The 22,720-nt window shown below is 44.7% G+C and overlaps 1 protein-coding gene across 1 annotated transcript in view; it reads left to right on the forward strand.

Moving 5' to 3' along the window:
- Nucleotides 1-22,266, forward strand: part of EXOC6B (exocyst complex component 6B) — a 187,009-nt gene extending 164,743 nt beyond the window's left edge. Inside the window, exons 21-22 of the mRNA XM_073555069.1 lie at nucleotides 10,121-10,233; nucleotides 18,057-22,266. Coding sequence (XP_073411170.1) covers nucleotides 10,121-10,233; nucleotides 18,057-18,183 — 240 coding nt within the window. The 3' untranslated portion in view covers nucleotides 18,184-22,266. The remainder of the gene's footprint in view (nucleotides 1-10,120; nucleotides 10,234-18,056) is intronic.
- The last annotated feature ends 454 nt before the right edge of the window (nucleotides 22,267-22,720 follow it).

Here is a 22,720-nt window from a genome sequence, read left to right on the forward strand (position 1 = left end):
TATAATTATATACAGGGGATGTCCAGGTTATACCAGTTGTACATATATAATTATATACAGGGGATGCTCAGGTTATACCAGCTGTACATATTTAATTATATACAAGAGATGCCCAGGTTATACCAGCTGTACATATATAATTATATACAGGGGATGCCCAGGTTATACCAGCTGTACATATATAATTATATACAGGAGATGCCCAGGTTATACCAGCTGTACATACAGTGCCTACAAGTAGTATTCAACCCCCTGCAGATTTAGCAGGTTTACACATTCGGATTTAACTTGGCATTGTGACATTTGGACTGTAGATCAGCCTGGAAGTGTGAAATGCACTGCAGCAAAAAAGAATGTTATTTCTTTGTTTAATTTTGTTTTAAATTGTGAAAAGTTTATTCAGAGGGTCATTTATTATTCAACCCCTCAAACCACCAGAATTCTGTTTGGTTCCCCTAAAGTATTAAGAAGTATTTCAGGCACAAAGAACAATGAGCTTCACATGTTTGGATTAATTATCTCTTTTTCCAGCCTTTTCTGACTATTTAAGACCCTCCCCAAACTTGTGAACAGCACTCATACATGGTCAACATGGGAAAGACAAAGGAGCATTCCAAGGCCATCAGAGACAAGATCGTGGCGGGTCACAAGGCTGGCAAGGGGTACAAAACCCTTTCCAAGGAGTTGGGCCTACCTGTCTCCACTGTTGGGAGCATCATCCGGAAGTGGAAGGCTTATGGAACTACTGTTAGCCTTCCACGGCCTGGACAGCCTTTGAAAGTTTCCTCCCGTGCCGAGGCCAGGCTTGTCCGAAGAGTCAAGGCTAACCCAAGGACAACAAGGAAGGAGCTCCGGGAAGATCTCATGGCAGTGGGGACATTGGTTTCAGTCAATACCATAAGTAACGTACTCCACCGCAATGGTCTCCGTTCCAGACGAGCCCGTAAGGTACCTTTACTTTCAAAGCGTCATGTCAAGGCTCGTCTACAGTTTGCTCATGATCACTTGGAGGACTCTGAGACAGACTGGTTCAAGGTTCTCTGGTCTGATGAGACCAAGATCGAGATCTTTGGTGCCAACCACACACGTGACGTTTGGAGACTGGATGGCACTGCATACGACCCCAAGAATACCATCCCTACAGTCAAGCATGGTGGTGGCAGCATCATGCTGTGGGGCTGTTTCTCAGCCAAGGGGCCTGGCCATCTGGTCCGCATCCATGGGAAGATGGATAGCACGGCCTACCTGGAGATTTTGGCCAAGAACCTCCGCTCCTTCATCAAGGATCTTAAGATGGGTCGTCATTTCATCTTCCAACAAGACAACGACCCAAAGCACACGGCCAAGAAAACCAAGGCCTGGTTCAAGAGGCAAAAAATCAAGGTGTTGAAGTGGCCTAGTCAGTCTCCTGACCTTAACCCAATTGAAAACTTGTGGAAGGAGCTCAAGATTAAAGTCCACATGAGACACCCAAAGAACCTAGATAACTTGGAGAAGATCTGCATGGAGGAATGGGCCAAGATAACTCCAGAGACCTGTGCCGGCCTGATCAGGTCTTATAAAAGACGATTATTTGCTGTAATTGCAAACAAGGGTTATTCCACAAAATATTAAACCTAGGGGTTGAATAATTATTGACCCACACTTGTATGTTTAAAATTTATTAAAATTTAACTGAGCAACATAACTTTTTGGTTTGTAAGATTTATGCATCTGTTAATAAATCCTGCTCTTGTGTGAAGTTTGAAGGCTCTAACTTATTTGCATCTTATTCAACCCCCTGCAGATTTAGCAGGTTTGATACTACTTGTAGGCACTGTATATAATTATATATAGGGGATGTCCAGGTTATACCAGCTGTGCATATATAATTATATACAGGAGATGTCCAGGTTATACCAGCTGTACATATATAATTATATACAGGGGATGTCCAGGTTATACCAGCCGTACATATATAATTATATACAGGGGATGTCCAGGTTATACCAGCCGTACATATATAATTATATACAGGAGATGCCCAGGTTATACCAGCTGTACATATATAATTATATACAGGAGATGCCCAGGTTTTACCAGCCGTACATACATTATTATATACAGCAGAGCATGCGGTCAGAGTATCTCTCAATGGAAGTGAAAGAGACCATCATTAGGCTGAAAAAGAAGAAATCCATCAGACATATGTTAGGAGCGGCCAAAAAACCAATTTGCTACATTCTGTGTGTACAGGGCAAGACTTTCTGTTTAGAGTCCATCAAATGCTGCAGGGTTGATTGGACAGCGCTTCACAGAACAGATGGACAATGACCCAAAACATCCTGCAAAAGTAAAGAGGAAGATTCTGCAATAGCCGAGTCATCACCAGATCTCAGCCCATGGAGCCATGCTTCACATACTGGAGGCAGAAAGAGCCAGAAACTGGCAACAACTGAAGTGACTACAGTAAAGGGGGCAAAGCCGGACATCAGAGGAGAGCAGCAATGTTGACATCCATGGTTCTAGACTTCAGGCCGTTGTTGCTGAAAAGCCTCACACCGGAGGACACCACCAGCGATAGTGACGTCCATGGCTCCAGACTTCAGGCCGTTATTGCTGCAAAGCATCATGCCGGAGGACACCAGAGATGAAGACATCCATGGCTCCAGACTTCAGACCATCATTGCTGCAAAGCCTCATACCAGAAGACACCAGTGATGGTGATGTCCATGGCTCCAGACTTTACTTCTGAGCCCCTGAAATGAGGAGGCTTTGTAGAAAAATGGCTGCATCTCCTAACGGGATAGTTCTGTTCAATCCCTTTAATTGACAGTCTCCACTTTAAGGCTATGTGCGCACCTGCTATTGCAGGTTTTTATGCGTATCCACAGCGTTTTTTCTGTGCGGCTTTGCACCAAAACTGCAATGTATTGCCCAACCAATGTAAATAATTGGGAATCCAGAATTGGTGTGCACATGCTTCGCAAAATTCCGCGTGGATTCGCAGCATTTTATTCTCCGCAGCATGTCAATTCTTTTTGCGGATCTGCAACATTTCTGCACCCATTGAGTTACATTGAGTCAGTCAAATCCACAGGTAAACCGCAGGTGTAAAAGGGTCTGTGGATTTGCATGCCAAAATCGCTGCAGATGGGGAGGAGGAAGAGTATATGGGCAGAGGCTTTGTGTGAGCGGAGAATATGCACGTGTCTGTCTACGAGTGTCTGTGTGTAGCCAGGCATCGTCTGATGGGCCTTACTACTCCCATCCGACTATGTCTGGTGTCACATATAACAGTTAAAGCATGAGCCGATGATGGGACAGTAGTAGTCCCATCATCTGGCTACTGTGATCAACTGTAAAACAAAAAAAAACACATTCACGATCTCCTGTAATAAAATAATAAACCACCATAAATACTCCCTGGTCCACCGTAGTCCTTAATAACAAGTGTCCCACGGCGATTTCACATGTAGAACAGTCACATCGAGAGATGTTCCTGCTCTACAAGGCTCCGGTGATATAGACTTCCACAGTGTATCTCTGCGCTCCCGCCAGAGGTCCCCGGAGTTCATGCTGTCACTTGCGGCACTGCTGCCTGAGAAAATTCTCACTCAGCAATGGTTCCGTAAATGAGAGCACGAACTCCGATGACTTCTCAGTGTATCACCGGAGCCGTGTAGAGCAGTTACATCTCCTGATGTGACTGTTCTACGCATGAGATTGTCGTGGGACACTCGTTATTTAGGACTACGTCAGGCCAGGGAGTATTTGTGTTGGTTTATTATTTTATTTTTGTTGCAGGTGATCGAGAGTGTTGGGGAATTAGGCGATGCAGTATGGTTATTAACATTAATAAAGGAGTCTGTGTGATTATTTCAAATAAAGGACTTTATTCTCAGTGTTTGTCTTTATTTGCCATATAACTATAGGATTAGTAATACATGGGTATCTTATAGACGCTTCTCCATTACTAAGCCGTGGGCTTGATGTCACCTGAAAATACAAAGGTGACATCAACCCCACAAATATTACCCCACTTGCCACCGCTACAGGGCAAGTGGGAAGGGCGGAGGCTAAGTGGCAGAATTGGTGCATCTATAAGATGCGCCATTTCTGGGGCGGCTAAGAGCTGATGTTTTTAGCCTGGGGTGGGCCAATATCCATGGCCCCTTCCCAGGCTATTAATATCAGCCCGCAGCTGTCGGCCTAGCCTTTGCTGGTTTGATTTTATAGGTGGACCCTATGTCAATTTTTTTCTGGTGTTCCCCTGTAAAAATAGCCTGTAAAGGCTAAGAAAACATCTGTGAGCTGATATTTATAGCCTGGGAAGGGGCCATGGATATTGGCTCCTACCCAGAATATTAACATCAGCCTTCGGCTTTCCCTCTTCTGGTTATGAAAATTATGCGGGAACCCACGCAATATTTTTTTTTAAATAAACATATTGCGTTTGACGCAGATTTTGTGTGTGTTTATTTAACTCTTTATGTACCATTTTATTAATGAGGGTATCTGGCTGACATACATATGTTGGTGGGTATATATATTTGTATTCCCTTATATTTGTTTTGTTTGTGTAAACATTATATTTGAACATGGTATGTAATGATATTATGGTCTTCAATGGAGAATGTAAAAGAAGAGTTTGGACAAAGAAATTACTTCACAATTTTTTTTTTTTTTTTGGTAAATAATAGATCTTTATTTAGCTTCCAAATCTGCATCATAGACGTGCAGATTTTCAACTGCGTTTTCTGCCAAGAGAGGAAGAATCCGCGCAGATATTTATAAGAGCGAATCTGCAATGTGTGCACATACCCGAATTACATCTCGGTTGTTTCATTTTAAAGGAAAAAAAAATTCTTGCAGAGCTGAAATCACGATTCATCAGTGTCCAAATATTTGTGTGAACTGTGAATATTCTATATCATCTGTACATATAGAATATAGGTATTGTGCCATAGATGGATGGTTATGTGCTGAGTGAATGCATATATGTATTACTACGTAGGATGCCCATTATAGCCGCATGTATGGCCACATGGCGGCCCCCACATTCTTGGCTGGCGTGGATTACATAGGTGCAGCTCCAGGAATGTATTATTTGACGTGCGTGTTTTGACGTTTTCGGGACGGGCTGCTGCTCCCTCGTCTTCACCTTTTCTGTCTCCGCCAGGACTTGGGGCTATTTTCTTGTCTCGGCTGGGGCTGTAGAGGTCAGCGGCCGCACATTCAGGGGAGGCTTGTGCAGTCTGGACACGAGCGGCACTGCTGATCTGGTGTCACTAATCCATCCGTCACTCAGCACTTTCCCTCAGTGATCCCCCTCTGCTCATTCATTTTTCCTGAATGCCTTCATACCGCCACTCATCAGTTTGCAAATAGCGGGGGATTCTCCTGTCTCCTCCAGGCCCGCACTTCTCTTGTGTTTGACACATACCGGCAGCGTGCCTTGCCCTGCTCCTCCACCTGGCATCCTTCGCGCACTTCTGTGCGGGCTCCCTGGTCAGCGCGCCTCCTTAGCTCTACTAGGGTGCAGTCGTTAACCAAGAGCCACCTCTGCTTAACATTTTATTGACCGACTGGGAGAGTTCATGCCGGACAATGAAATCCTCGTTATCGGCAGCACATGGCCTTGCGGAATTTCTCGCATTTATGACCATTCTGTCGGAACCATAAATGAGTGCTGACCGACTTCTATGTCAACGATCCAAACTCCGCGTTGGCCAGAAACAATCTGTTGTAAATCGGCTTTAGGAGTTTCTCACTTCTTGCACAATTTGGGTCACCCGGTGGCAGAGCTTCGGATCCTCGCGGAAGATTTTGATGTCTAAACAAATAGGCGACAGCCCCTTAACAGCACCGTAGACCAGTGGGGGGGGGGGGGTTCCAGGTTTTTAGACCCCACTTATCGAGCTAAACACCAGGCAGAAGTGCCCCCCTTATTCATGGGCAAGCCTTTGGCCCCAGAGGATACCAGTGTGTGCACGCTCATCTACAGTGGGTGCGGAAAGTATTCAGACCCCTTTAAATTTGTTCAGTTTGTTTCATTGCAGCCATTTGGTAAATTCAAAAAAGTTTTTTTTCTCATTAATGTGCACTCTGCACCCCATCTTCACTGAAAAAAAACAGAAATGTAGAAGTTTTTGCAAATTTAATAAAAAGGAAAAATTGCTTTGAAGGGTAAAGAATATCCAAGATTTTGAAAATGTATATACTATTTTACAAAGTCCTTAAGTCCACCATTGAATACTCCAGAATTTTAAATCTTCTGTGATGGGCTTGAATAGATTTTTTTTTTTTTTTTTTTTTTTTTGCTTTTCTAAATGCGGATGTCAGACTCTGATCTCCGGTGTATTTTAGGCAGCAGGGCACCGGGATGGCTGATAACAGAGGGCAGCGGCTGGCAGCTATGTAGGTGCTAATATTTTCGCTCTATATTTAGCTGGCGTTATCGCGTGTGTGCTCAGTGTCACTTAGGAAGCGCTGCGCCTGTTTGTTCTCAGCAGCAGATTAATTTTCCTTCCCTTTATGTAAATCCCTTCCCTGCCTCCTAGAAAGTCCCCGGACAATAATCCATTTATTATGAATCACTAGATGCGTGTCGGGAGCAGGCGTGCAGGTTCAGATCTGGGTGACTGTAGGTTCACATAGAGGTGAAGACGGAGGCCTGACTCAGCGCTAACTGCCAAACATGTGCACAGAGATATTTACACACATCAGCCACCCTTCACCCGAGCACCGGCGCTGTCAGTGCGCACTGCAAGTCAGGAGTCCACTCTGCTGACATACATGACTGCTGAGTGCTATTACCAGGGGCTGAGCTTTATTATACTTCATGTGAGATGTCCACACAGTGGTCTGTATTGTTCGGGTCCTGTGAGATGTCTACACAGTGGTCTGTATTGTGCGGGGCCCTGTGAGATGTCTACACAGTGGACTGTATTGTGCGGGGCCCTGTGAGATGTCTACACAGTGGACTGTATTGTGCGGGGCCCTGTGAGATGTCCATACAGTGGTTTGTATTGTGCGGGGCCCTGTGAGATGTCCATACAGTGGTCTGTATTGTGCGGGGCCCTGTGAGATGTCCATACAGTGGACTGTATTGTGCGGGGCCCTGTGAGATGTCTACACAGTGGTCTGTATTGTGCGGGGCCCTGTGAGATGTCCATACAGTGGTCTGTATTGTACGGGGCCCTGTGAGATGTCCATACAGTGGTTTGTATTGTGCGGGGCCCTGTGAGATGTCCATACAGTGGTCTGTATTGTGCGGGGCCCTGTGAGATGTCCATACAGTGGTCTGTATTGTGCGGGGCCCTGTGAGATGTCCATACAGTGGACTGTATTGTGCGGGGCCCTGTGAGATGTCTACACAGTGGTCTGTATTGTGCGGGGCCCTGTGAGATGTCCATACAGTGGTCTGTATTGTACGGGGCCCTGTGAGATGTCCATACAGTGGTTTGTATTGTGCGGGGCCCTGTGAGATGTCCATACAGTGGTCTGTATTGTGCGGGGCCCTGTGAGATGTCCATACAGTGGTCTGTATTGTGCGGGGCCCTGTGAGATGTCCATACAGTGGTCTGTATTGTGCGGGCCCTGTGAGATGTCCATACAGTGGTCTGTATTGTGCGGGGCCCTGTGAGATGTCCATACAGTGGTCTGTATTGTGCGGGGCCCTGTGAGATGTCCATACAGTGGTCTGTATTGTGCGGGGCCCTGTGAGATGTCCATACAGTGGTCTGTATTGTGCGGGGCCCTGTGAGATGTCCATACAGTGGTCTGTATTGTGCGGGGCCCTGTGAGATGTCCATACAGTGGTCTGTATTGTGCGGGGCCCTGTGAGATGTCCATACAGTGGTCTGTATTGTGCGGGGCCCTGTGAGATGTCCATACAGTGGTCTGTATTGTGCGGGGCCCTGTGAGATGTCCATACAGTGGTTTGTATTGTGCGGGGCCCTGTGAGATGTCCACACAGTGGTCTGTATTGTGCGGGGCCCTGTGAGATGTCCATACAGTGGTCTGTATTGTGCGGGGCCCTGTGAGATGTCCATACAGTAGTCTGTATTGTTCGGGTCCTGTGAGATGTCTACACAGTGGTCTGTATTGTGCGGGGCCCTGTGAGATGTCTACACAGTGGTCTGTATTGTGCGGGGCCCTGTGAGATGTCTACACAGTGGTCTGTATTGTGCGGGGCCCTGTGAGATGTCCATACAGTGGTCTGTATTGTGCGGGGCCCTGTGAGATGTCCATACAGTGGTTTGTATTGTGCGGGGCCCTGTGAGATGTCCATACAGTGGTCTGTATTGTGCGGGGCCCTGTGAGATGTCCATACAGTGGTCTGTATTGTGCGGGGCCCTGTGAGATGTCCTTACAGTGGTCTGTATTGTGCGGGGCCCTGTGAGATGTCCATACAGTGGTCTGTATTGTGCGGGGCCCTGTGAGATGTCCATACAGTGGTCTGTATTGTGCGGGGCCCTGTGAGATGTCCATACAGTGGTCTGTATTGTGCGGGGCCCTGTGAGATGTCCATACAGTGGTCTGTATTGTGCGGGGCCCTGTGAGATGTCCTTACAGTGGTCTGTATTGTGCGGGGCCCTGTGAGATGTCCATACAGTGGACTGTATTGTGCGGGGCCCTGTGAGATGTCCATACAGTGGTCTGTATTGTGCGGGGCCCTGTGAGATGTCCTTACAGTAGTCTGTATTGTATAGGGCCCTGTGAGATGTCCATACAGTGGTCTGTATTGTGCGGGGCCCTGTGAGATGTCCTTACAGTAGTCTGTATTGTATAGGGCCCTGTGAGATGTCCATACAGTGGTCAGTATTGTGGGGGGCCCTGTGAGAAGTCCATACAGTGGTCTGTATTGTATAGGGCCCTGTGAGATGTCCATACAGTGGTCTGTATTGTGCGGGGCCCTGTGAGATGTCCTTACAGTAGTCTGTATTGTATAGGGCCCTGTGAGATGTCCATACAGTGGTCTGTATTGTGTGGGCCCCTGTGAGATGTCTCTGGAGCCAGAAAGGTCGGTCAAGAGCTTTCCTTAAGATGGTCTCCAGCCTGTGACTCTGGTTGACTATTTGACCATGCTGGGATCTGTAGCTTAACGACATCTGTGGATGGAAGGTCTGGTCGGAGGAAAGGTCTGGTGAGACCCTTGTGGGTTACATTAGTGTTTTTTTCTGTAGTCCATGTATATTTCATGGTGTGCTGCTTGGTGGACTCTGACCCTGTTAGTAGTCGTCATCAGGACGACCCTTCACCACAGTGATAATGAGCTGCTCACTTGCCGTCTGAGCTGCCGTGGATCGTCCAGCTGACTCTGGCTCCTGGCATTTTACCGATGAGTGACAGCCCGTCACCTCCACCCATCCAGAGCTGCTATGTTAATCCTCTACTCAACCAGGATTTGAGTAAATACATTTTTCTCTGAGTGTGTGTCCCGTCACGTTTGATGTATGGGCCTGGATGGCGCTGGAGACGGCAGGCTTTAAAGAATTAATAGTATTTGCATATTTTGTATTGGAATCTTCCCCAGAAGGTGCAGACTGAAATTCTCCAACCCCCCCTGACACTTCGCATGCCTGTGCACTTGGGGTTTGTTTTTGCTGTTTTTTTTTCTTTTACTTTGAAGGTGAAAAGTTGAAGTGTATTATTCAGTGGAGTCCTCCACACGGTTGCAGTCATAGTGACACTGGAAAGGTCCTGCATCATAGGCGGACCCACCGCCCGTGACCCCAGCTTTCATATTGTGCGTTTCCCCTTTTTATACAGTAATAAAAGGCTTATAAGAAGTGGGTTTAAGTATTTGGAATAGTGACTTGATAGGGAGTTAAGAGGATTTCCCCAAGCAGTAGGGCAGTGGGTAGCGTTCACTGTCATTTGGAGCAGGTGTGGGGTCTAGCGGGGGCCCTGTCTGTGTCTGCAGTAATGGGCATGGATATCATGTGTAGACAGCCTGGTACAGAGAAGCTATGTGTAATAAAGGTCTGGGCCTGACGGCAGCCATCCTTGTATACCTTCAGGGGACAGATCGCCATCCTTTCTCTCTACCATAATGTGCCGGGATTGGATGACACTGGAGAGATCCCATTGTTATAAAACAGTTTTCACATTGTTTCTTTTTCTTTCTTTACAGCTATTGGATCTTTTCATTAAATGGGACTGGTCAACATACCTGGCAGACTACGGGCAGCCTAACTGCAAATACCTGCGGGTCAACCCCACTACCGCGCTCACATTATTGGAAAAGTAAGTGCACCCTAATGCCATCAGGACACTATGGGTAGATGACACCCGCTGAGTAATGGCAGAAATCATCAGGGTTCTGCGGGATAGATGACACCAGCTGAGTAATAGCAGAAATCATCAGGATACTGCGGGATAGATGACACCAGCTGAGTAATAGCAGAAACCATCGGGGTACTGTGGGATAGATGACACCAGCTGGGTAATAGCAGAAATCATCAGGGTACTGCGGGATAGATGACACCAGCCGAGTAACAGCAGAAACCATCAGGGTACTGCGGGATAGATGACACTCGCTGAGTAATAGCAGAAACCATCGGGATACTGTGGGATAGATGACACCCGCTGGGTAATAGCAGAAATCATCAGGGTACTGCGGGATAGATGACACCAGCCGAGTAATAGCAGAAACCATCAGGGTACTGCGGGATAGATGACACCAGCTGAGTAATAGCAGAAACCATCGGGATACTGTGGGATAGATGACACCCGCTGGGTAATAGCAGAAATCATCAGGGTACTGCAGGATAGATGACACCAGCCGAGTAATAGCAGAAACCATCAGGGTACTGCGGGATAGATGACACCAGCTGAGTAATAGCAGAAACCATCGGGATACTGTGGGATAGATGACACCCGCTGGGTAATAGCAGAAATCATCAGGGTACTGCGGGATAGATGACACCAGCCGAGTAATAGCAGAAACCATCGGGATACTGTGGGATAGGTGACACCCGCTGAGTAATAGCAGAAATCATCAGGATACTGCGGGATAGTTGACACCCGCTGAGTAATAGCAGAAATCATCAGGGTACTGTGGGATAGATGACACCCGCTGAGTAATGGCAGAAATCATCAGGGTACTGCGGGATAGATGACACCCGCTGAGTAATGGCAGAAATCATCATGGTACTGCGGGATAGATGACACCCGCTGAGTAATGGCAGAAATCATCAGGGTACTGCGGGATAGATGACACCCGCTGAGTAATGGCAGAAATCATCAGGATACTGTGGGATAGATGGCACCCGCTGAGTAATGGCAGAAATCATCAGGGTACTGCGGGATAGATGACACCCGCTGAGTAATGGCAGAAATCATCATGGTACTGCGGGATAGATGACACCCGCTGAGTAATGGCAGAAATCATCAGGGTACTGCGGGATAGATGACACCCGCTGAGTAATGGCAGAAATCATCAGGATACTGTGGGATAGATGACACCAGCTGAGTAATAGCAGAAACCATCAGGATACTGCGGGATAGATGACAGCCGCTGAGTAATGGCAGAAATCATCAGGGTACTGCGGGATAGATGACACCCGCTGAGTAATGGCAGAAATCATCAGGATACTATGGGATAGATGACACCAGCTGAGTAATAGCAGAAACCATCAGGATACTGTGGGATAGATGACACCCGCTGAGTAATAGCAGAAATCATCAGGGTACTGTGGGATAGATGACACCCGCTGGGTAATAGCAGAAACCATCGGCGTACTGCGGGATAGATGACACCCGCTGAGTAATAGCAGAAACCATCAGGGTACTGTGGGATAGATGACACCCGCTGGGTAATAGCAGAAACCATCGGTGTACTGCGGGATAGATGACACCCGCTGAGTAATAGCAGAAATCATCAGGGTACTGGGGGATAGATGACACCCGCTGAGTAATAGCAGAAATCATCAGGGTACTGGGGGATAGATGACACCCGCTGAGTAATAGCAGAAATCATCAGGGTACTGCGGGATAGATGACACCCGCTGGGTAATAGCAGAAACCATCGGCGTACTGCGGGATAGATGACACCCGCTGAGTAATAGCAGAAATCATCAGGGTACTGTGGGATAGATGACACCCGGTGAGTAATGGCAGAAATCGGGGTACTGCGGGATAGATGACACCCGATGAGTAATGGCAGAAATCATCAGGGTATTGCGGGATAGATGACACCCGCTGAGTAATGGCAGAAATCATCAGGATACTGCGGGATAGATGACACCTGCTGAGTAATGGCAGAAATCATCAGGGTACTGCGGGATAGATGACACCTGCTGAGTAATGGCAGCAGAAACAATTCTGTCTTCTCCGCAGACTATGCCTGTACCAGGTTGGAGCTGCGACCTCACGGTGCCTGACGCCTTCCTGCATGATTCCTGGGAGGAGCATTCCAGGATGATTTCTTCCTTCTGTTCATGTGTTGTGTACTGTAATACAACACATAGGACTAGATGACGCTATCCGCGCCTCATGCCTCTTATCTTACACAAACTGTATGGTCTCTCTCTAGTTGGCAATACGTCAATAAATCCTCATGTGGCAGCAAAGGGTTCTGGATTACAGGACTGTAGAGATTGTGCACCCCCCCCCCCCCTACGTGGAGGTCCCTTGAACTGGACCCCTTCCCTGCCTGTTATCATAAATCTTCTCTCCACCAGAAATTTGTACCTCTCATACTGTTACTTTCCTCCCTCTTTCCTCACCCATCTGTTATCTGACATATTTTTAGTGTGTAGTTTTTTACCCTTATATCTCTTGTCCATCTTTTTTTGTTCTCCGTCCTTCCCTTGTTCACTTTCCCGTCTCCCACGATGCTTGTATTCCTCATTTCTTCCTTTTTTCCTATATAAATGCTGTAATTTTTTTTTGCTGTCGGGTGTTTACAAGTTTTGAAGCTTTTGTCGTCTGCATCCTCTATGTATCATGGTACAGAGACACCAGTGAGCTCGTTTTCTGCTCTTGTAACCCTTATATTTTTTTCTTTTCTCATTTGCCGTCAGAACAAGCGCTCCCTCTTGGATTCAGTGCTAACTCATTCTGCAACGTTCTGTGATACATTGTGGATGTAGGAACTAAAGAGTGCAAAGAAATCATATTTTAAAAGTGCATTTTCAACTTAAAATAGTTTTTATTTAAAAAAAATGCCCTAAACATGTCCATATTTCACATAGTGTCTTGCGAAAGTATTCACCCCCTGGCTTTTTACCTATTTTGTTACATTGCAACCAGTGTTTAAATGTTTTTGTAATCCGATTTCTGAATGATGCATCAGCACTAAATGATCTATGTTAATGAAGTGAGAATAATATAGGCATAAGTTAAATTTATGGGTTCAAATAAGTAAAAATTGTCATGTGCATATGTATTCACCCCTTTTGATGTGAAACCCCTAAAAATTTCTGGTACAAGCAATTCCCTTCATATATATATCCCATGACAGGACGTCTTCCTGTGTGCAATCTAAGTGTCGCATGTCTATGCGTATTGTAAGGCAGTGACCAGTGTCATATGCGAGGGTCGCTATGTGTCCCCCAGGATGCGCACAGAAGTGTGTTGAGGCCGTGGGTGTGCATTGCCGTCACAGGCATAGCTGTGATTGCAATGCAAAATAAAAGTGAGTGTTGATCTTGGGCAAGCTATTTGTCCAAGGCAGATTTAGGAAAACCTGCCATGGGCTTTTATTTTTGAAACGGACTACAGGATGGTAGTGGTGCAGTCCGTTTCCTTCCCGGTTGTGTTTTCCATGTGGCCTACAGCCACAGGTTCTTTGTGAAAACCCCTGCAGCAAAGGGTTGGGTGTGTCAGTTTGGTTTTGCAAGCTTGCAGAGCAGAAGGCTCTGCAGAGCTCAACCTGTGTGAGTTAGCAAAAAGCCAAGTGGAGCCAAAAGGCCTGACACCCCTCAGCATACACGGTGGTGTAGTCGCCCATGGCAATCGGTCACGGACTGTCGTTGTTTCTGGCTGCGATCCGGAGGATCCTTTTTACTTTGTTTGTTTGTGAGTCCGCTGATCATTAAAAGAGACTTTGTTTTGAACTTTCCTGTTTCACTGCCTCATCACTGCACAGTGTGGACACCGCTGCACTAAAGGATATAAATTTTACATTTTCTGAAAGGCCACAAAGGCTGCAACACCATTAACAAGAGACACCACTAACCAAAGAACGCCATAAAGATCAAGGAGATCTCCAAACAACAACACCACAAAGACCAAGGAGATCTCCAAACAGCACCACAAAGACCAAGGAGATCTCTAAACAACACCATGAAGACCAAGGAGATCTCCAAACAACACCATGAAGACCAAGGAGATCTCCAAACAACGCCTAGGAGATTTCCAAACAACACCATGAAGACCAAGGAGATTTCCAAACACCTTGAAGACCAAGGAGATTTCCAAACACCTTGAAGACCAAGGAGATTTCCAAACACCTTGAAGACCAAGGAGATCTCCAAACAACACCAAGGAGATTTCCAAACAACACCATGAAGACCAAGAAGATCTCCAAACAAGTCAGTGACAAAGTTGTTGAGAAGTACAAGTCGGTGTTGGGTTATAAAACAATATCCCAGTCTCTGATGATCTGTCGGAGCAACATAAAATCTATTATCAAATGGAAAGAGCATGGTACCACAAAAAAACTGCCAGGAGAAGACAGCCCACCAAAACTCTCAGCCCGGGCAAGGAGGGCATTAATCAGAGAGGCAGCATAGATACCAAAGAAAACCCTGAAGGAGCTGCACAGTTCCCATGCAAAGTCTGTAATATCTGTCCATATGACCACAATAAACCATGCACTCCGTAGAGGTGGCCTTTATGGAAGAGTGGGCAGAAATAAGCCTTCATGTAAACACAGAAATTGTAAGGCTTCTTTTGAGCTTGCCAAAAGACATGGGAGGTTCCCCAAATGTATGGAGTAAGGTGCTGTGGTCAGATGAGACCAAATATGAACTTTCTGGTCACCAAGGTAAACACTGTGTGTGACAACAAACCAACACAATTCAACATCCCATGAACACCATCCCCACAGTTAAACATGGTGGTGGAAACATCATCCTGTGGGATGTTTTTCGGCAGCAGGGACAGGGAAAATGGTCTAAGTTGAGTAGAAAATGTATGGTGCGAAATACACGGATGTGTTTGAGCAAAACCAGTTTGTCTGTGATTTGAGACGGGGACGGAGGTTCACCTTCCACCAAGACAATGACCCCAAAGCATACTTCTAAAGCAACACTAGAGTGGTTTAACGGGAAACGTAAAAAAATTTGGAGTGGCCTAATCAAAGCCCAGACTTTAATCCAAAGGAGAATCTATGGTCAGACGTGAAGATTGCTGTACACCAAAGGAAACGTCTAACGTGAAGTAGCTGGAGCAGTTTTGCCTTGTTTGGCAAGATGTGGAAAGCTCATAGAGGCTTATCCAAAGCGACTGGAAGCTGTTAAAAAAAAAAAAAAAAGGAGGCTCTGAAAATGTGCTAACATTAGGGGGGGTGAATAGTTATACACACTGAAGTTGTTCTATTTGTTGTTTGCTTCACAATGACAAAAAACAAATGTTCACAGTTGTAGACTCATTATTTTTATTTATTTTTTTTATTGCATGATGCAAACCCTGAGGAAAAAAAAGTGAAATTACAGGTTGTGAGGTAGGAAACCACGAAAAATGTCAAGGAGGTGAATACTTTCCCAAGCTCATCCTGAAATGTCTCGTTCCTTCCTGTTTTTTATTCTCTTACCTTCTTCGCCTCCATTCTATCTTTTTTTTTTTTCCTCCCTTTCTTTACATTTATCACCCACTTCTTTTATTGTTCTTCATGTCTTCCCTTTTTCTGTCTTCCCTTTTCTGTGTCCGTTTCTGCATCCACCAGTCTCTACATTTTCTGCTGTGCTTTGCGGCTGCTCACTGACACGCCTTGCGTCTTTATTATTAGCGACTGCCCCTTGAACCTTCCCGCGTCTCATCTTCCTCTGCTCACATATTCATCACATTTACGTTTGATTTTATATTTTTTTTTCCCCTCCATGGTGATTTCCTTCTTGTCTGGTAAAGGATACACCGCGTGTAAGTACAGCCACATTAGCGCCACTACTAAAATGAATGCCTGCTGTGTACTAGCCTGGATCCGTGTCCTGCGCCTTCTGCACTAAACCTCTGTGTATTTGGCCATAACTGACTCGCTTTATGGTTTTTGGTGATCTGTATGTGCCGTGTAGCTGTAGGACTCGGCATGGTCGTCATAGATTGTCCCGGCATTGGGCAGCCTCATAACCCCATGCAGCAGCCAATTCAGGGAGTATCTAGTATTACCTGGTGCCCAAATGAATCGGCAATGGTGTAATTCTTAATAACACCACCTTCTAGGCAGTGGCGCTGTGCTCCATACACCTTTGTAGAGCCTGTGTACAGAAGTTGCCCAAGCCCGTTCAACCATGCAATGTAATGATGGTCAGCTGCATGTAAAGTTCACCGAATATTGCAATTAAAAGGGTTATCCTCGTCTTAAATGCTATGGTCCCCCATGTAAAAAGAAAAATATATATTAGATTTAGCAATTTCGACACTCTACCTCCCGGGGATCACTTGACGACATGATCTAAAGATGGGGTTGTCCATTACATGGGATAACGATAAACGATGGACGACCATGGCCTCATGAACGTCCAAGATAAACTCCCAATACTTTTTCATTTTCAACTAGGATTTGATAATAAATTGGTAAAATTGCAGGTTTTTATTTAATTTTTATGTAAAATCCAAAAATTTTTCAGACAGAAAAGTCTTGGTTTTTGTGCAAAGGATTTAGATCTCCAAACTGCAACCAACGTGTTTATTCGGGATGACGATGCGGTGACAATAACATTATTTTTATGTTCTAACCAATAAGGAAAAAATCTCAGTCTATATTATGGTGGCTTGTAAGTAGTCAAGGAGTTGGAGCCACTCTTCTGAATGGCTACGTTGGGCGATTCTCCTCCTCCTGACCTGATCGTGGTCATCACATGCCACCACCGAGATCATCGTCGGCCTGATCCCATCCTGGAGTCTTCCAGTCACCAGATATACTAGAGCAATGATGTGATGGGGCGAGGCGGGTACCTTCTGGTTACAGATATCTGGGGACCCTTGGGGGGGTTTGCATTGATTGCCTGCATGTTATCTAACAGATCAAGTCGTGTTACATTCTGGTTAATGGTGTCCACCAGTAGGACATTACGTGTAGGCGAGCCTTGTTATGTCTCAATTAACTTGTGTTTTTTATAGATTGTCTCAATATCTTTTTTTGTGTTTTATGTCTTTCTGGATTTTTGTGTTTAACTGGGTAAAACAAAACCCACTGGTTAAAGGAAGGAGTGCTCTGCGGTTCCTACACTCACCACTCCAGCTCAGAGATGAGGATCCTGCAAAATGGATCCTCAGCTATTATATTCACTAGTGAAAAGAAAGCCCTTTTATAAGATTGATCCCAGGTTGTAAGGATCCGTATAAATAGACACAGCTGTCATTTGAAGCTTCCCCACTTTGTATGTAAGACTTGATGCGATTGAGCCCTTCAGTTCCTTAATAGATGTAAAGACCCTGTGTGACAGAGCCGGGTGGTGGTGTCCATATCCCGTCATCATCCTCTGAGCTGGTACAGCCAATATTTTATATTTGGCTACCGTACATCTACCTAGGACAGGGTACACCCGTAGGAAGTGTGTAACCCATAATATAAACATCCAGGGAACACGTTCTATGGACAGTGGTCTCCTCCGACTGTCCATTCTGTCCAAGACTTCATGTCACATCAGTGAGGAGAGAAAGCCGCTGTCAGCCTCCTCTAGTTGCTCCATCAGAAGACTTCCCATATTCATCAGATGGTCAGGTAGTCCCACCAAAACTAGAGGGTTTGGCCGATTTAAGTCTGTGACAAGTTCGCAAGGTTCTGCTTTCACCATTGTCTTTTGATCCATTCTGCGATTTCCAGAAGAGTCTTAGGGGCCACTAGCGACTCAAGTCTGAGCGGCTTCAATTAGTAATTCTTCTTCTGTTTTCTTCCCCAGAATGAAAGATCCCAGCCGGAAGAACGTCGTCTTCGCTCAGTTTCGAAAAAATGAACGAGATAAGCAAAAACTCATAGAAACCGTGGCCAAGCAGCTGCGGGGGCTGATCAACAGCCACCATTCATGAAGCTGCAGCGCCATCATCGGACTGGGCCACCCATTACATACTGACCCAGACTGGAGCACACATGTAGCCTATAGCTCATGTGACGGTGCTCTCTCGTAAATCATACTGCTGGGCCAGGACTAGACAAGGGGATATAGGATGTTGTAACGCTTTTGGCAGGTGCTGGGGACTGTTCTTTACTATTGCACTGATCTTCTAGTTTTGACATATACAGGGTTAGAAAATGTCAATTTTTCATGTTTTTAGAACACACGACATGTGACGCAGCACTGATGCTATACTTATAGGTAATCTGAATCGGGGACTGTAAGAAAGGAGCACTCCGACCTGTACATAATCCTTTCCTTCTCACTAATCCATGGGTTCAGAGGAGGAACAAGGGGGGAGAGGTCTCCTATTACTGGAAATACTGAATATATCCTACTACCATGAGGGAAGGGATTAATATAGTGCAGTAACCGGGCTCTGGGATTTTGCCTGGCACTTTACTAATGCTTGAACTGATCTTTATTTTTCGGGGCTCAATATGCCAAACATTTCAGATCTGTTCTATGGTAATTTCCTCCTTTTATGTTTGGCCAAACAGAAGATGATATGGATGGACTCAATGATCTTTAATCTACACCATAGGACAAAGTATTCAATGTCCTGTCATCTCCAGTGTTGACTTTGACCCTTTTTTGGAAGCTTAGTTGATGTCAGTTATGTTAAACAATAGGCACCTATGGAACTAATATACATTTATTGAAAGGGGGGAAGAGTTGTGATACGTTTTATTAGTTGTTGGCTTTTATCGACGACAAATGTCAGCGCGTTTCACCATTTTTTGGTTTTCACAATTAGACCCAATGGGTCTCTATAGGCCTCTATCTTCTGACAGGATGAGGACGTATGGTGGACAACCTATTTTTGCCACTCTTCTATACTTTTACTGTCCAGGTAAATCTTTATTGGTGGGATGGCATGATCATAATTAACGAGAAAGGCTTCCATACTAGGATCTTTAGACATCCATCGACGGTAGATATCAACTCCATGAGTCTTTGATACAGTGGAAAATCTCTGAAGTACATACAGTACTGAACAGAAAGCCGATGTCTCACCACTACCATTTGCTGGAAGTTGTTGAACGTCTCCGTTTTGTGTACCGAGTCTCTTTTATCCTCTTTGTGGCGGTCTCTTCAGTCTTCCAGAATGTCCACCATGTTCAGATCCATTGTTTTCAGTGGATTTAAGCACATAATCTAAGATTTGGGCCACTTCATATTTTACGAAACTTTGATCTATTCATCTCTAGGCAAGTAATCGCCATTCCTTCTGGGGTTCATCGACTAGAAGTGTCCTTTTTGTGGTGTCATTGGGCAATCGCTAATCCCTATAGGAGGGATTCTAATCCCATTCTTGATACTCCGAGGATAGGTCCCGTTACTATCTTTTGTGGTCCGGGCTTCCTGTTCTCGTAGCTTGCACCGTACATTGGTGCCAGAATGAAATGTTCCTTCTGATTTTATCGCATGTTGTAGAGGAAGGAAGCATAATGTGTCCTGTTTCATGATCTGTCTTAATACTTAACTCCATATTGTTTACAGAACAGCATTCTCTTTGCACAATAAGTAATTTACCACCAAAGCAGTAAAATATAAGGCATAAGACTCTAAACTTTTTTTTTTTTTTTCATGTTTCCATCTTTCCAAGACTTTTTTCCCCATACATAAAAAATGCAAAAAAAAAATCCCACTCCAGAAACGAGCTAAATTAAAAATAAAATTAGGAAAGATGTGCTGGGGAAGCCAGCAAGATAGATTGCAAAAATAACAAGTGTAGAGTAAAAACTCTTCATATGTCATCAAACTTTATTCCAAATTGGGCTGTGGTGGAGTAATGAAATAGTTGTACCGCGTCTGCAGTTCAGGGCACCTTTCTGTCTACTTGTTTTCTTTCTGTCTCTGCCCTACTTTATGGCTTCTATAAAGCCGGAGATGTCAATCAAGGAAGAAGATAGGGATGATGGATCCAAAAAAACAAGTAGGTGGGAAGGTGACGGTCTACATTTCAGACTGCAAGTCCCTACCAATTTTATGACCGGAAATGAAAGTTTCATGTGGTTCTATGGAAGAATCGCAAGTCCAGGACTTGTAGTCTTAATGCGGAGGTTAAAATAATCTCGCATTATGACCACCTGATGGCCATCATATATTAGAAGTGGAAATGTAGTAAGGGTCCAAAGTGCTTAAATGTCAAATTACCAGTATTGCTCCCAATGAGTCAACCCCAGTCAGCATTCTCTACACTTAGAGCTAGCATTATTCAGATGTGTCCATGTTATAGACTCCAAAAATTGGATGTTACCCTAATGTGTGCGAATGTCACATTTTCGACCGACTTCTGTCCATTGCCAAAACTGGATGGACATTTATTTAGTCTTATGGTAAGATCATTCTGAGAAATGTATTCGTGACTGAGCTACAAAATGAAAAGCTGCTCTTAGTGCCGTGGTGAGGAACCTCATTTCATCAGTTGCAACTATCTGTATGTAATCATAAAGGTTATGCCAAGAAGCAGCATCGGGAAACTCCTCGTATACGATCAAAATTCTGCTGGCTTCCGCTAAAGAAATGAGTCTTGTTTTTCAATCATGCAGTTTTGTTGTACGCCGAAGCTGCGGAGGAGTAACGGGAGTGAGCACTAATGTGCCGTCCCATCACAGTGCACGTTCTCGACACACCTCAACGAGAATCTGGGAAGATTCAGGGTCTACAGGCTGAGGGCTAACAGAATTGCAACTGTGGATGAGACCGAAGAATAAAATCTGATGCAAAATGAGAAAAGCATTACCGGATAGTTTTCAGAATTGAGCAATACTTTAAACGTGAAGCCACAATTTGGATTTTTGTAGACCAATACGATTTTGTGTTTCTGGATTTTACAATAGATGGAGTTATCATTGAACCCAAGAGGAAACAATGCCGATACCTTATCCCATACATTTGGCACAAGTGGTCACCCCGCTTCACGATGATTCAAGAAGGACCGTTCCTACCATCGTAGTTGTATTCAAGTTGAGATAATCGAAGATGCCAAATAACCGTGCCAGTGTGGAGGTGTATCTGCTTTTCCTGTGCCATATACTAACATTAAGTCACTTCAACAGTAAAAGGCTTCAAACTCACATTACTGTTGTTTGAGACCTTAGAGGATTATTGACATGGTTTTTGGGGGGGGGTAGCCTCGGAAAGCTTTGGTTGCAAGTCGGCAAGACGTATCCTTCACTTCTTAAAGGATTGGTAGACTGTCTAGTCTCATTGATGCCAATAAGAAATGTCACGGTCATATTAAGGGGCATGGAATTTGGCATCCTTGTAGCCTTGTATCACAAGCCTCCAGAGATACCACGCCTTTGCCGACGTTCCGTCTTTGCCGACGTTCCTAATCGTCCTAAAACTAGAGTTTGCCAAATGGCTGGGGTTAATGGAATCCTAGAAAGTAAATCTATAGAGGGTTGCAAAACTGCACAGTGCTGGTTGCAAAACTGCACAGTGCTGCCTGCACAGCTAGGGCACAAATCCCCTTAATGTTGCATCTTTCATGCACCGTCTACGAACACACAACACTGGCAGTCATGAGTGACTGTAACGTAAGCTTTATATTATGGCAGCACCCAATTATTTGACTGAAATAAACTTACTTGACAGTAGAGTAACCAGGATGACAAAGGGAAACTTGTATTTTGCAAACAGGATTGGTTAAAAGTGTTAAGGGGCTATCGTAATCCCGCTATCAATAGTGCACTTTTAACTCTTCTTCTGCCAGAGTGGGGTCTTACCCTTCAGCTATTACTTTTTTACACTGGAGGCTATGATGATCTGCTCGGAGCCTCCCCACGTTCTGTTGTGTTTTAAAATAGACTTAAGAAGTAACACCCCAGCGATATTGTAAGTTCAGGGCAGGAATGTTCACCAGAAGATGCCGGGTGTCACACTGTTTGTTAGAATTTTTGTTGACTGGAAATGTTATAAATTGCTTCCACACCCCTTGTACTATATTGTTTTCTTTACAGAGCCAGAATAAAATGTACTAAATGCAGTGTTGTCTTTTATTTCGCCTTGGGACTTTCAGCCTTTAGATTGAGACTTTTATACAATGCCGTTAACGTTATGCTAACAAAAAGCACATCTAATGGCCGAAAAAAATTCCTCACAATAAATGCAGATTGAACCCTTCAAAAACAACACACAATAGCCAATGGAGAACAACTGAAGGATCAGTCAATATAAAGTATGTACAAATATATATAAAAAAAAAATATTTAGACAATAGTTACATAAAATAGACATAAAGATGTAGATTAGGACTAGTAAATATACTCAGTCATCAGACGACCAATATAGAAACCCACCAAAGCACATATCAAAAAATGACCATGGAAGAGTAATGTTGAAACAATACACAGATGGGTCTATGGAATACCCACTAAAATGGACACTATTGAAAAATGATAATCATATGGAGTGGCATGTATGTGTAGTAAGAATATATA

Source organism: Dendrobates tinctorius, unplaced genomic scaffold (genome assembly GCF_039654945.1).
Source record: "Dendrobates tinctorius isolate UK_male_01 unplaced genomic scaffold, ASM3965494v1 ptg000216l, whole genome shotgun sequence".
Classification (NCBI taxonomy): domain Eukaryota; kingdom Metazoa; phylum Chordata; class Amphibia; order Anura; family Dendrobatidae; genus Dendrobates; species Dendrobates tinctorius.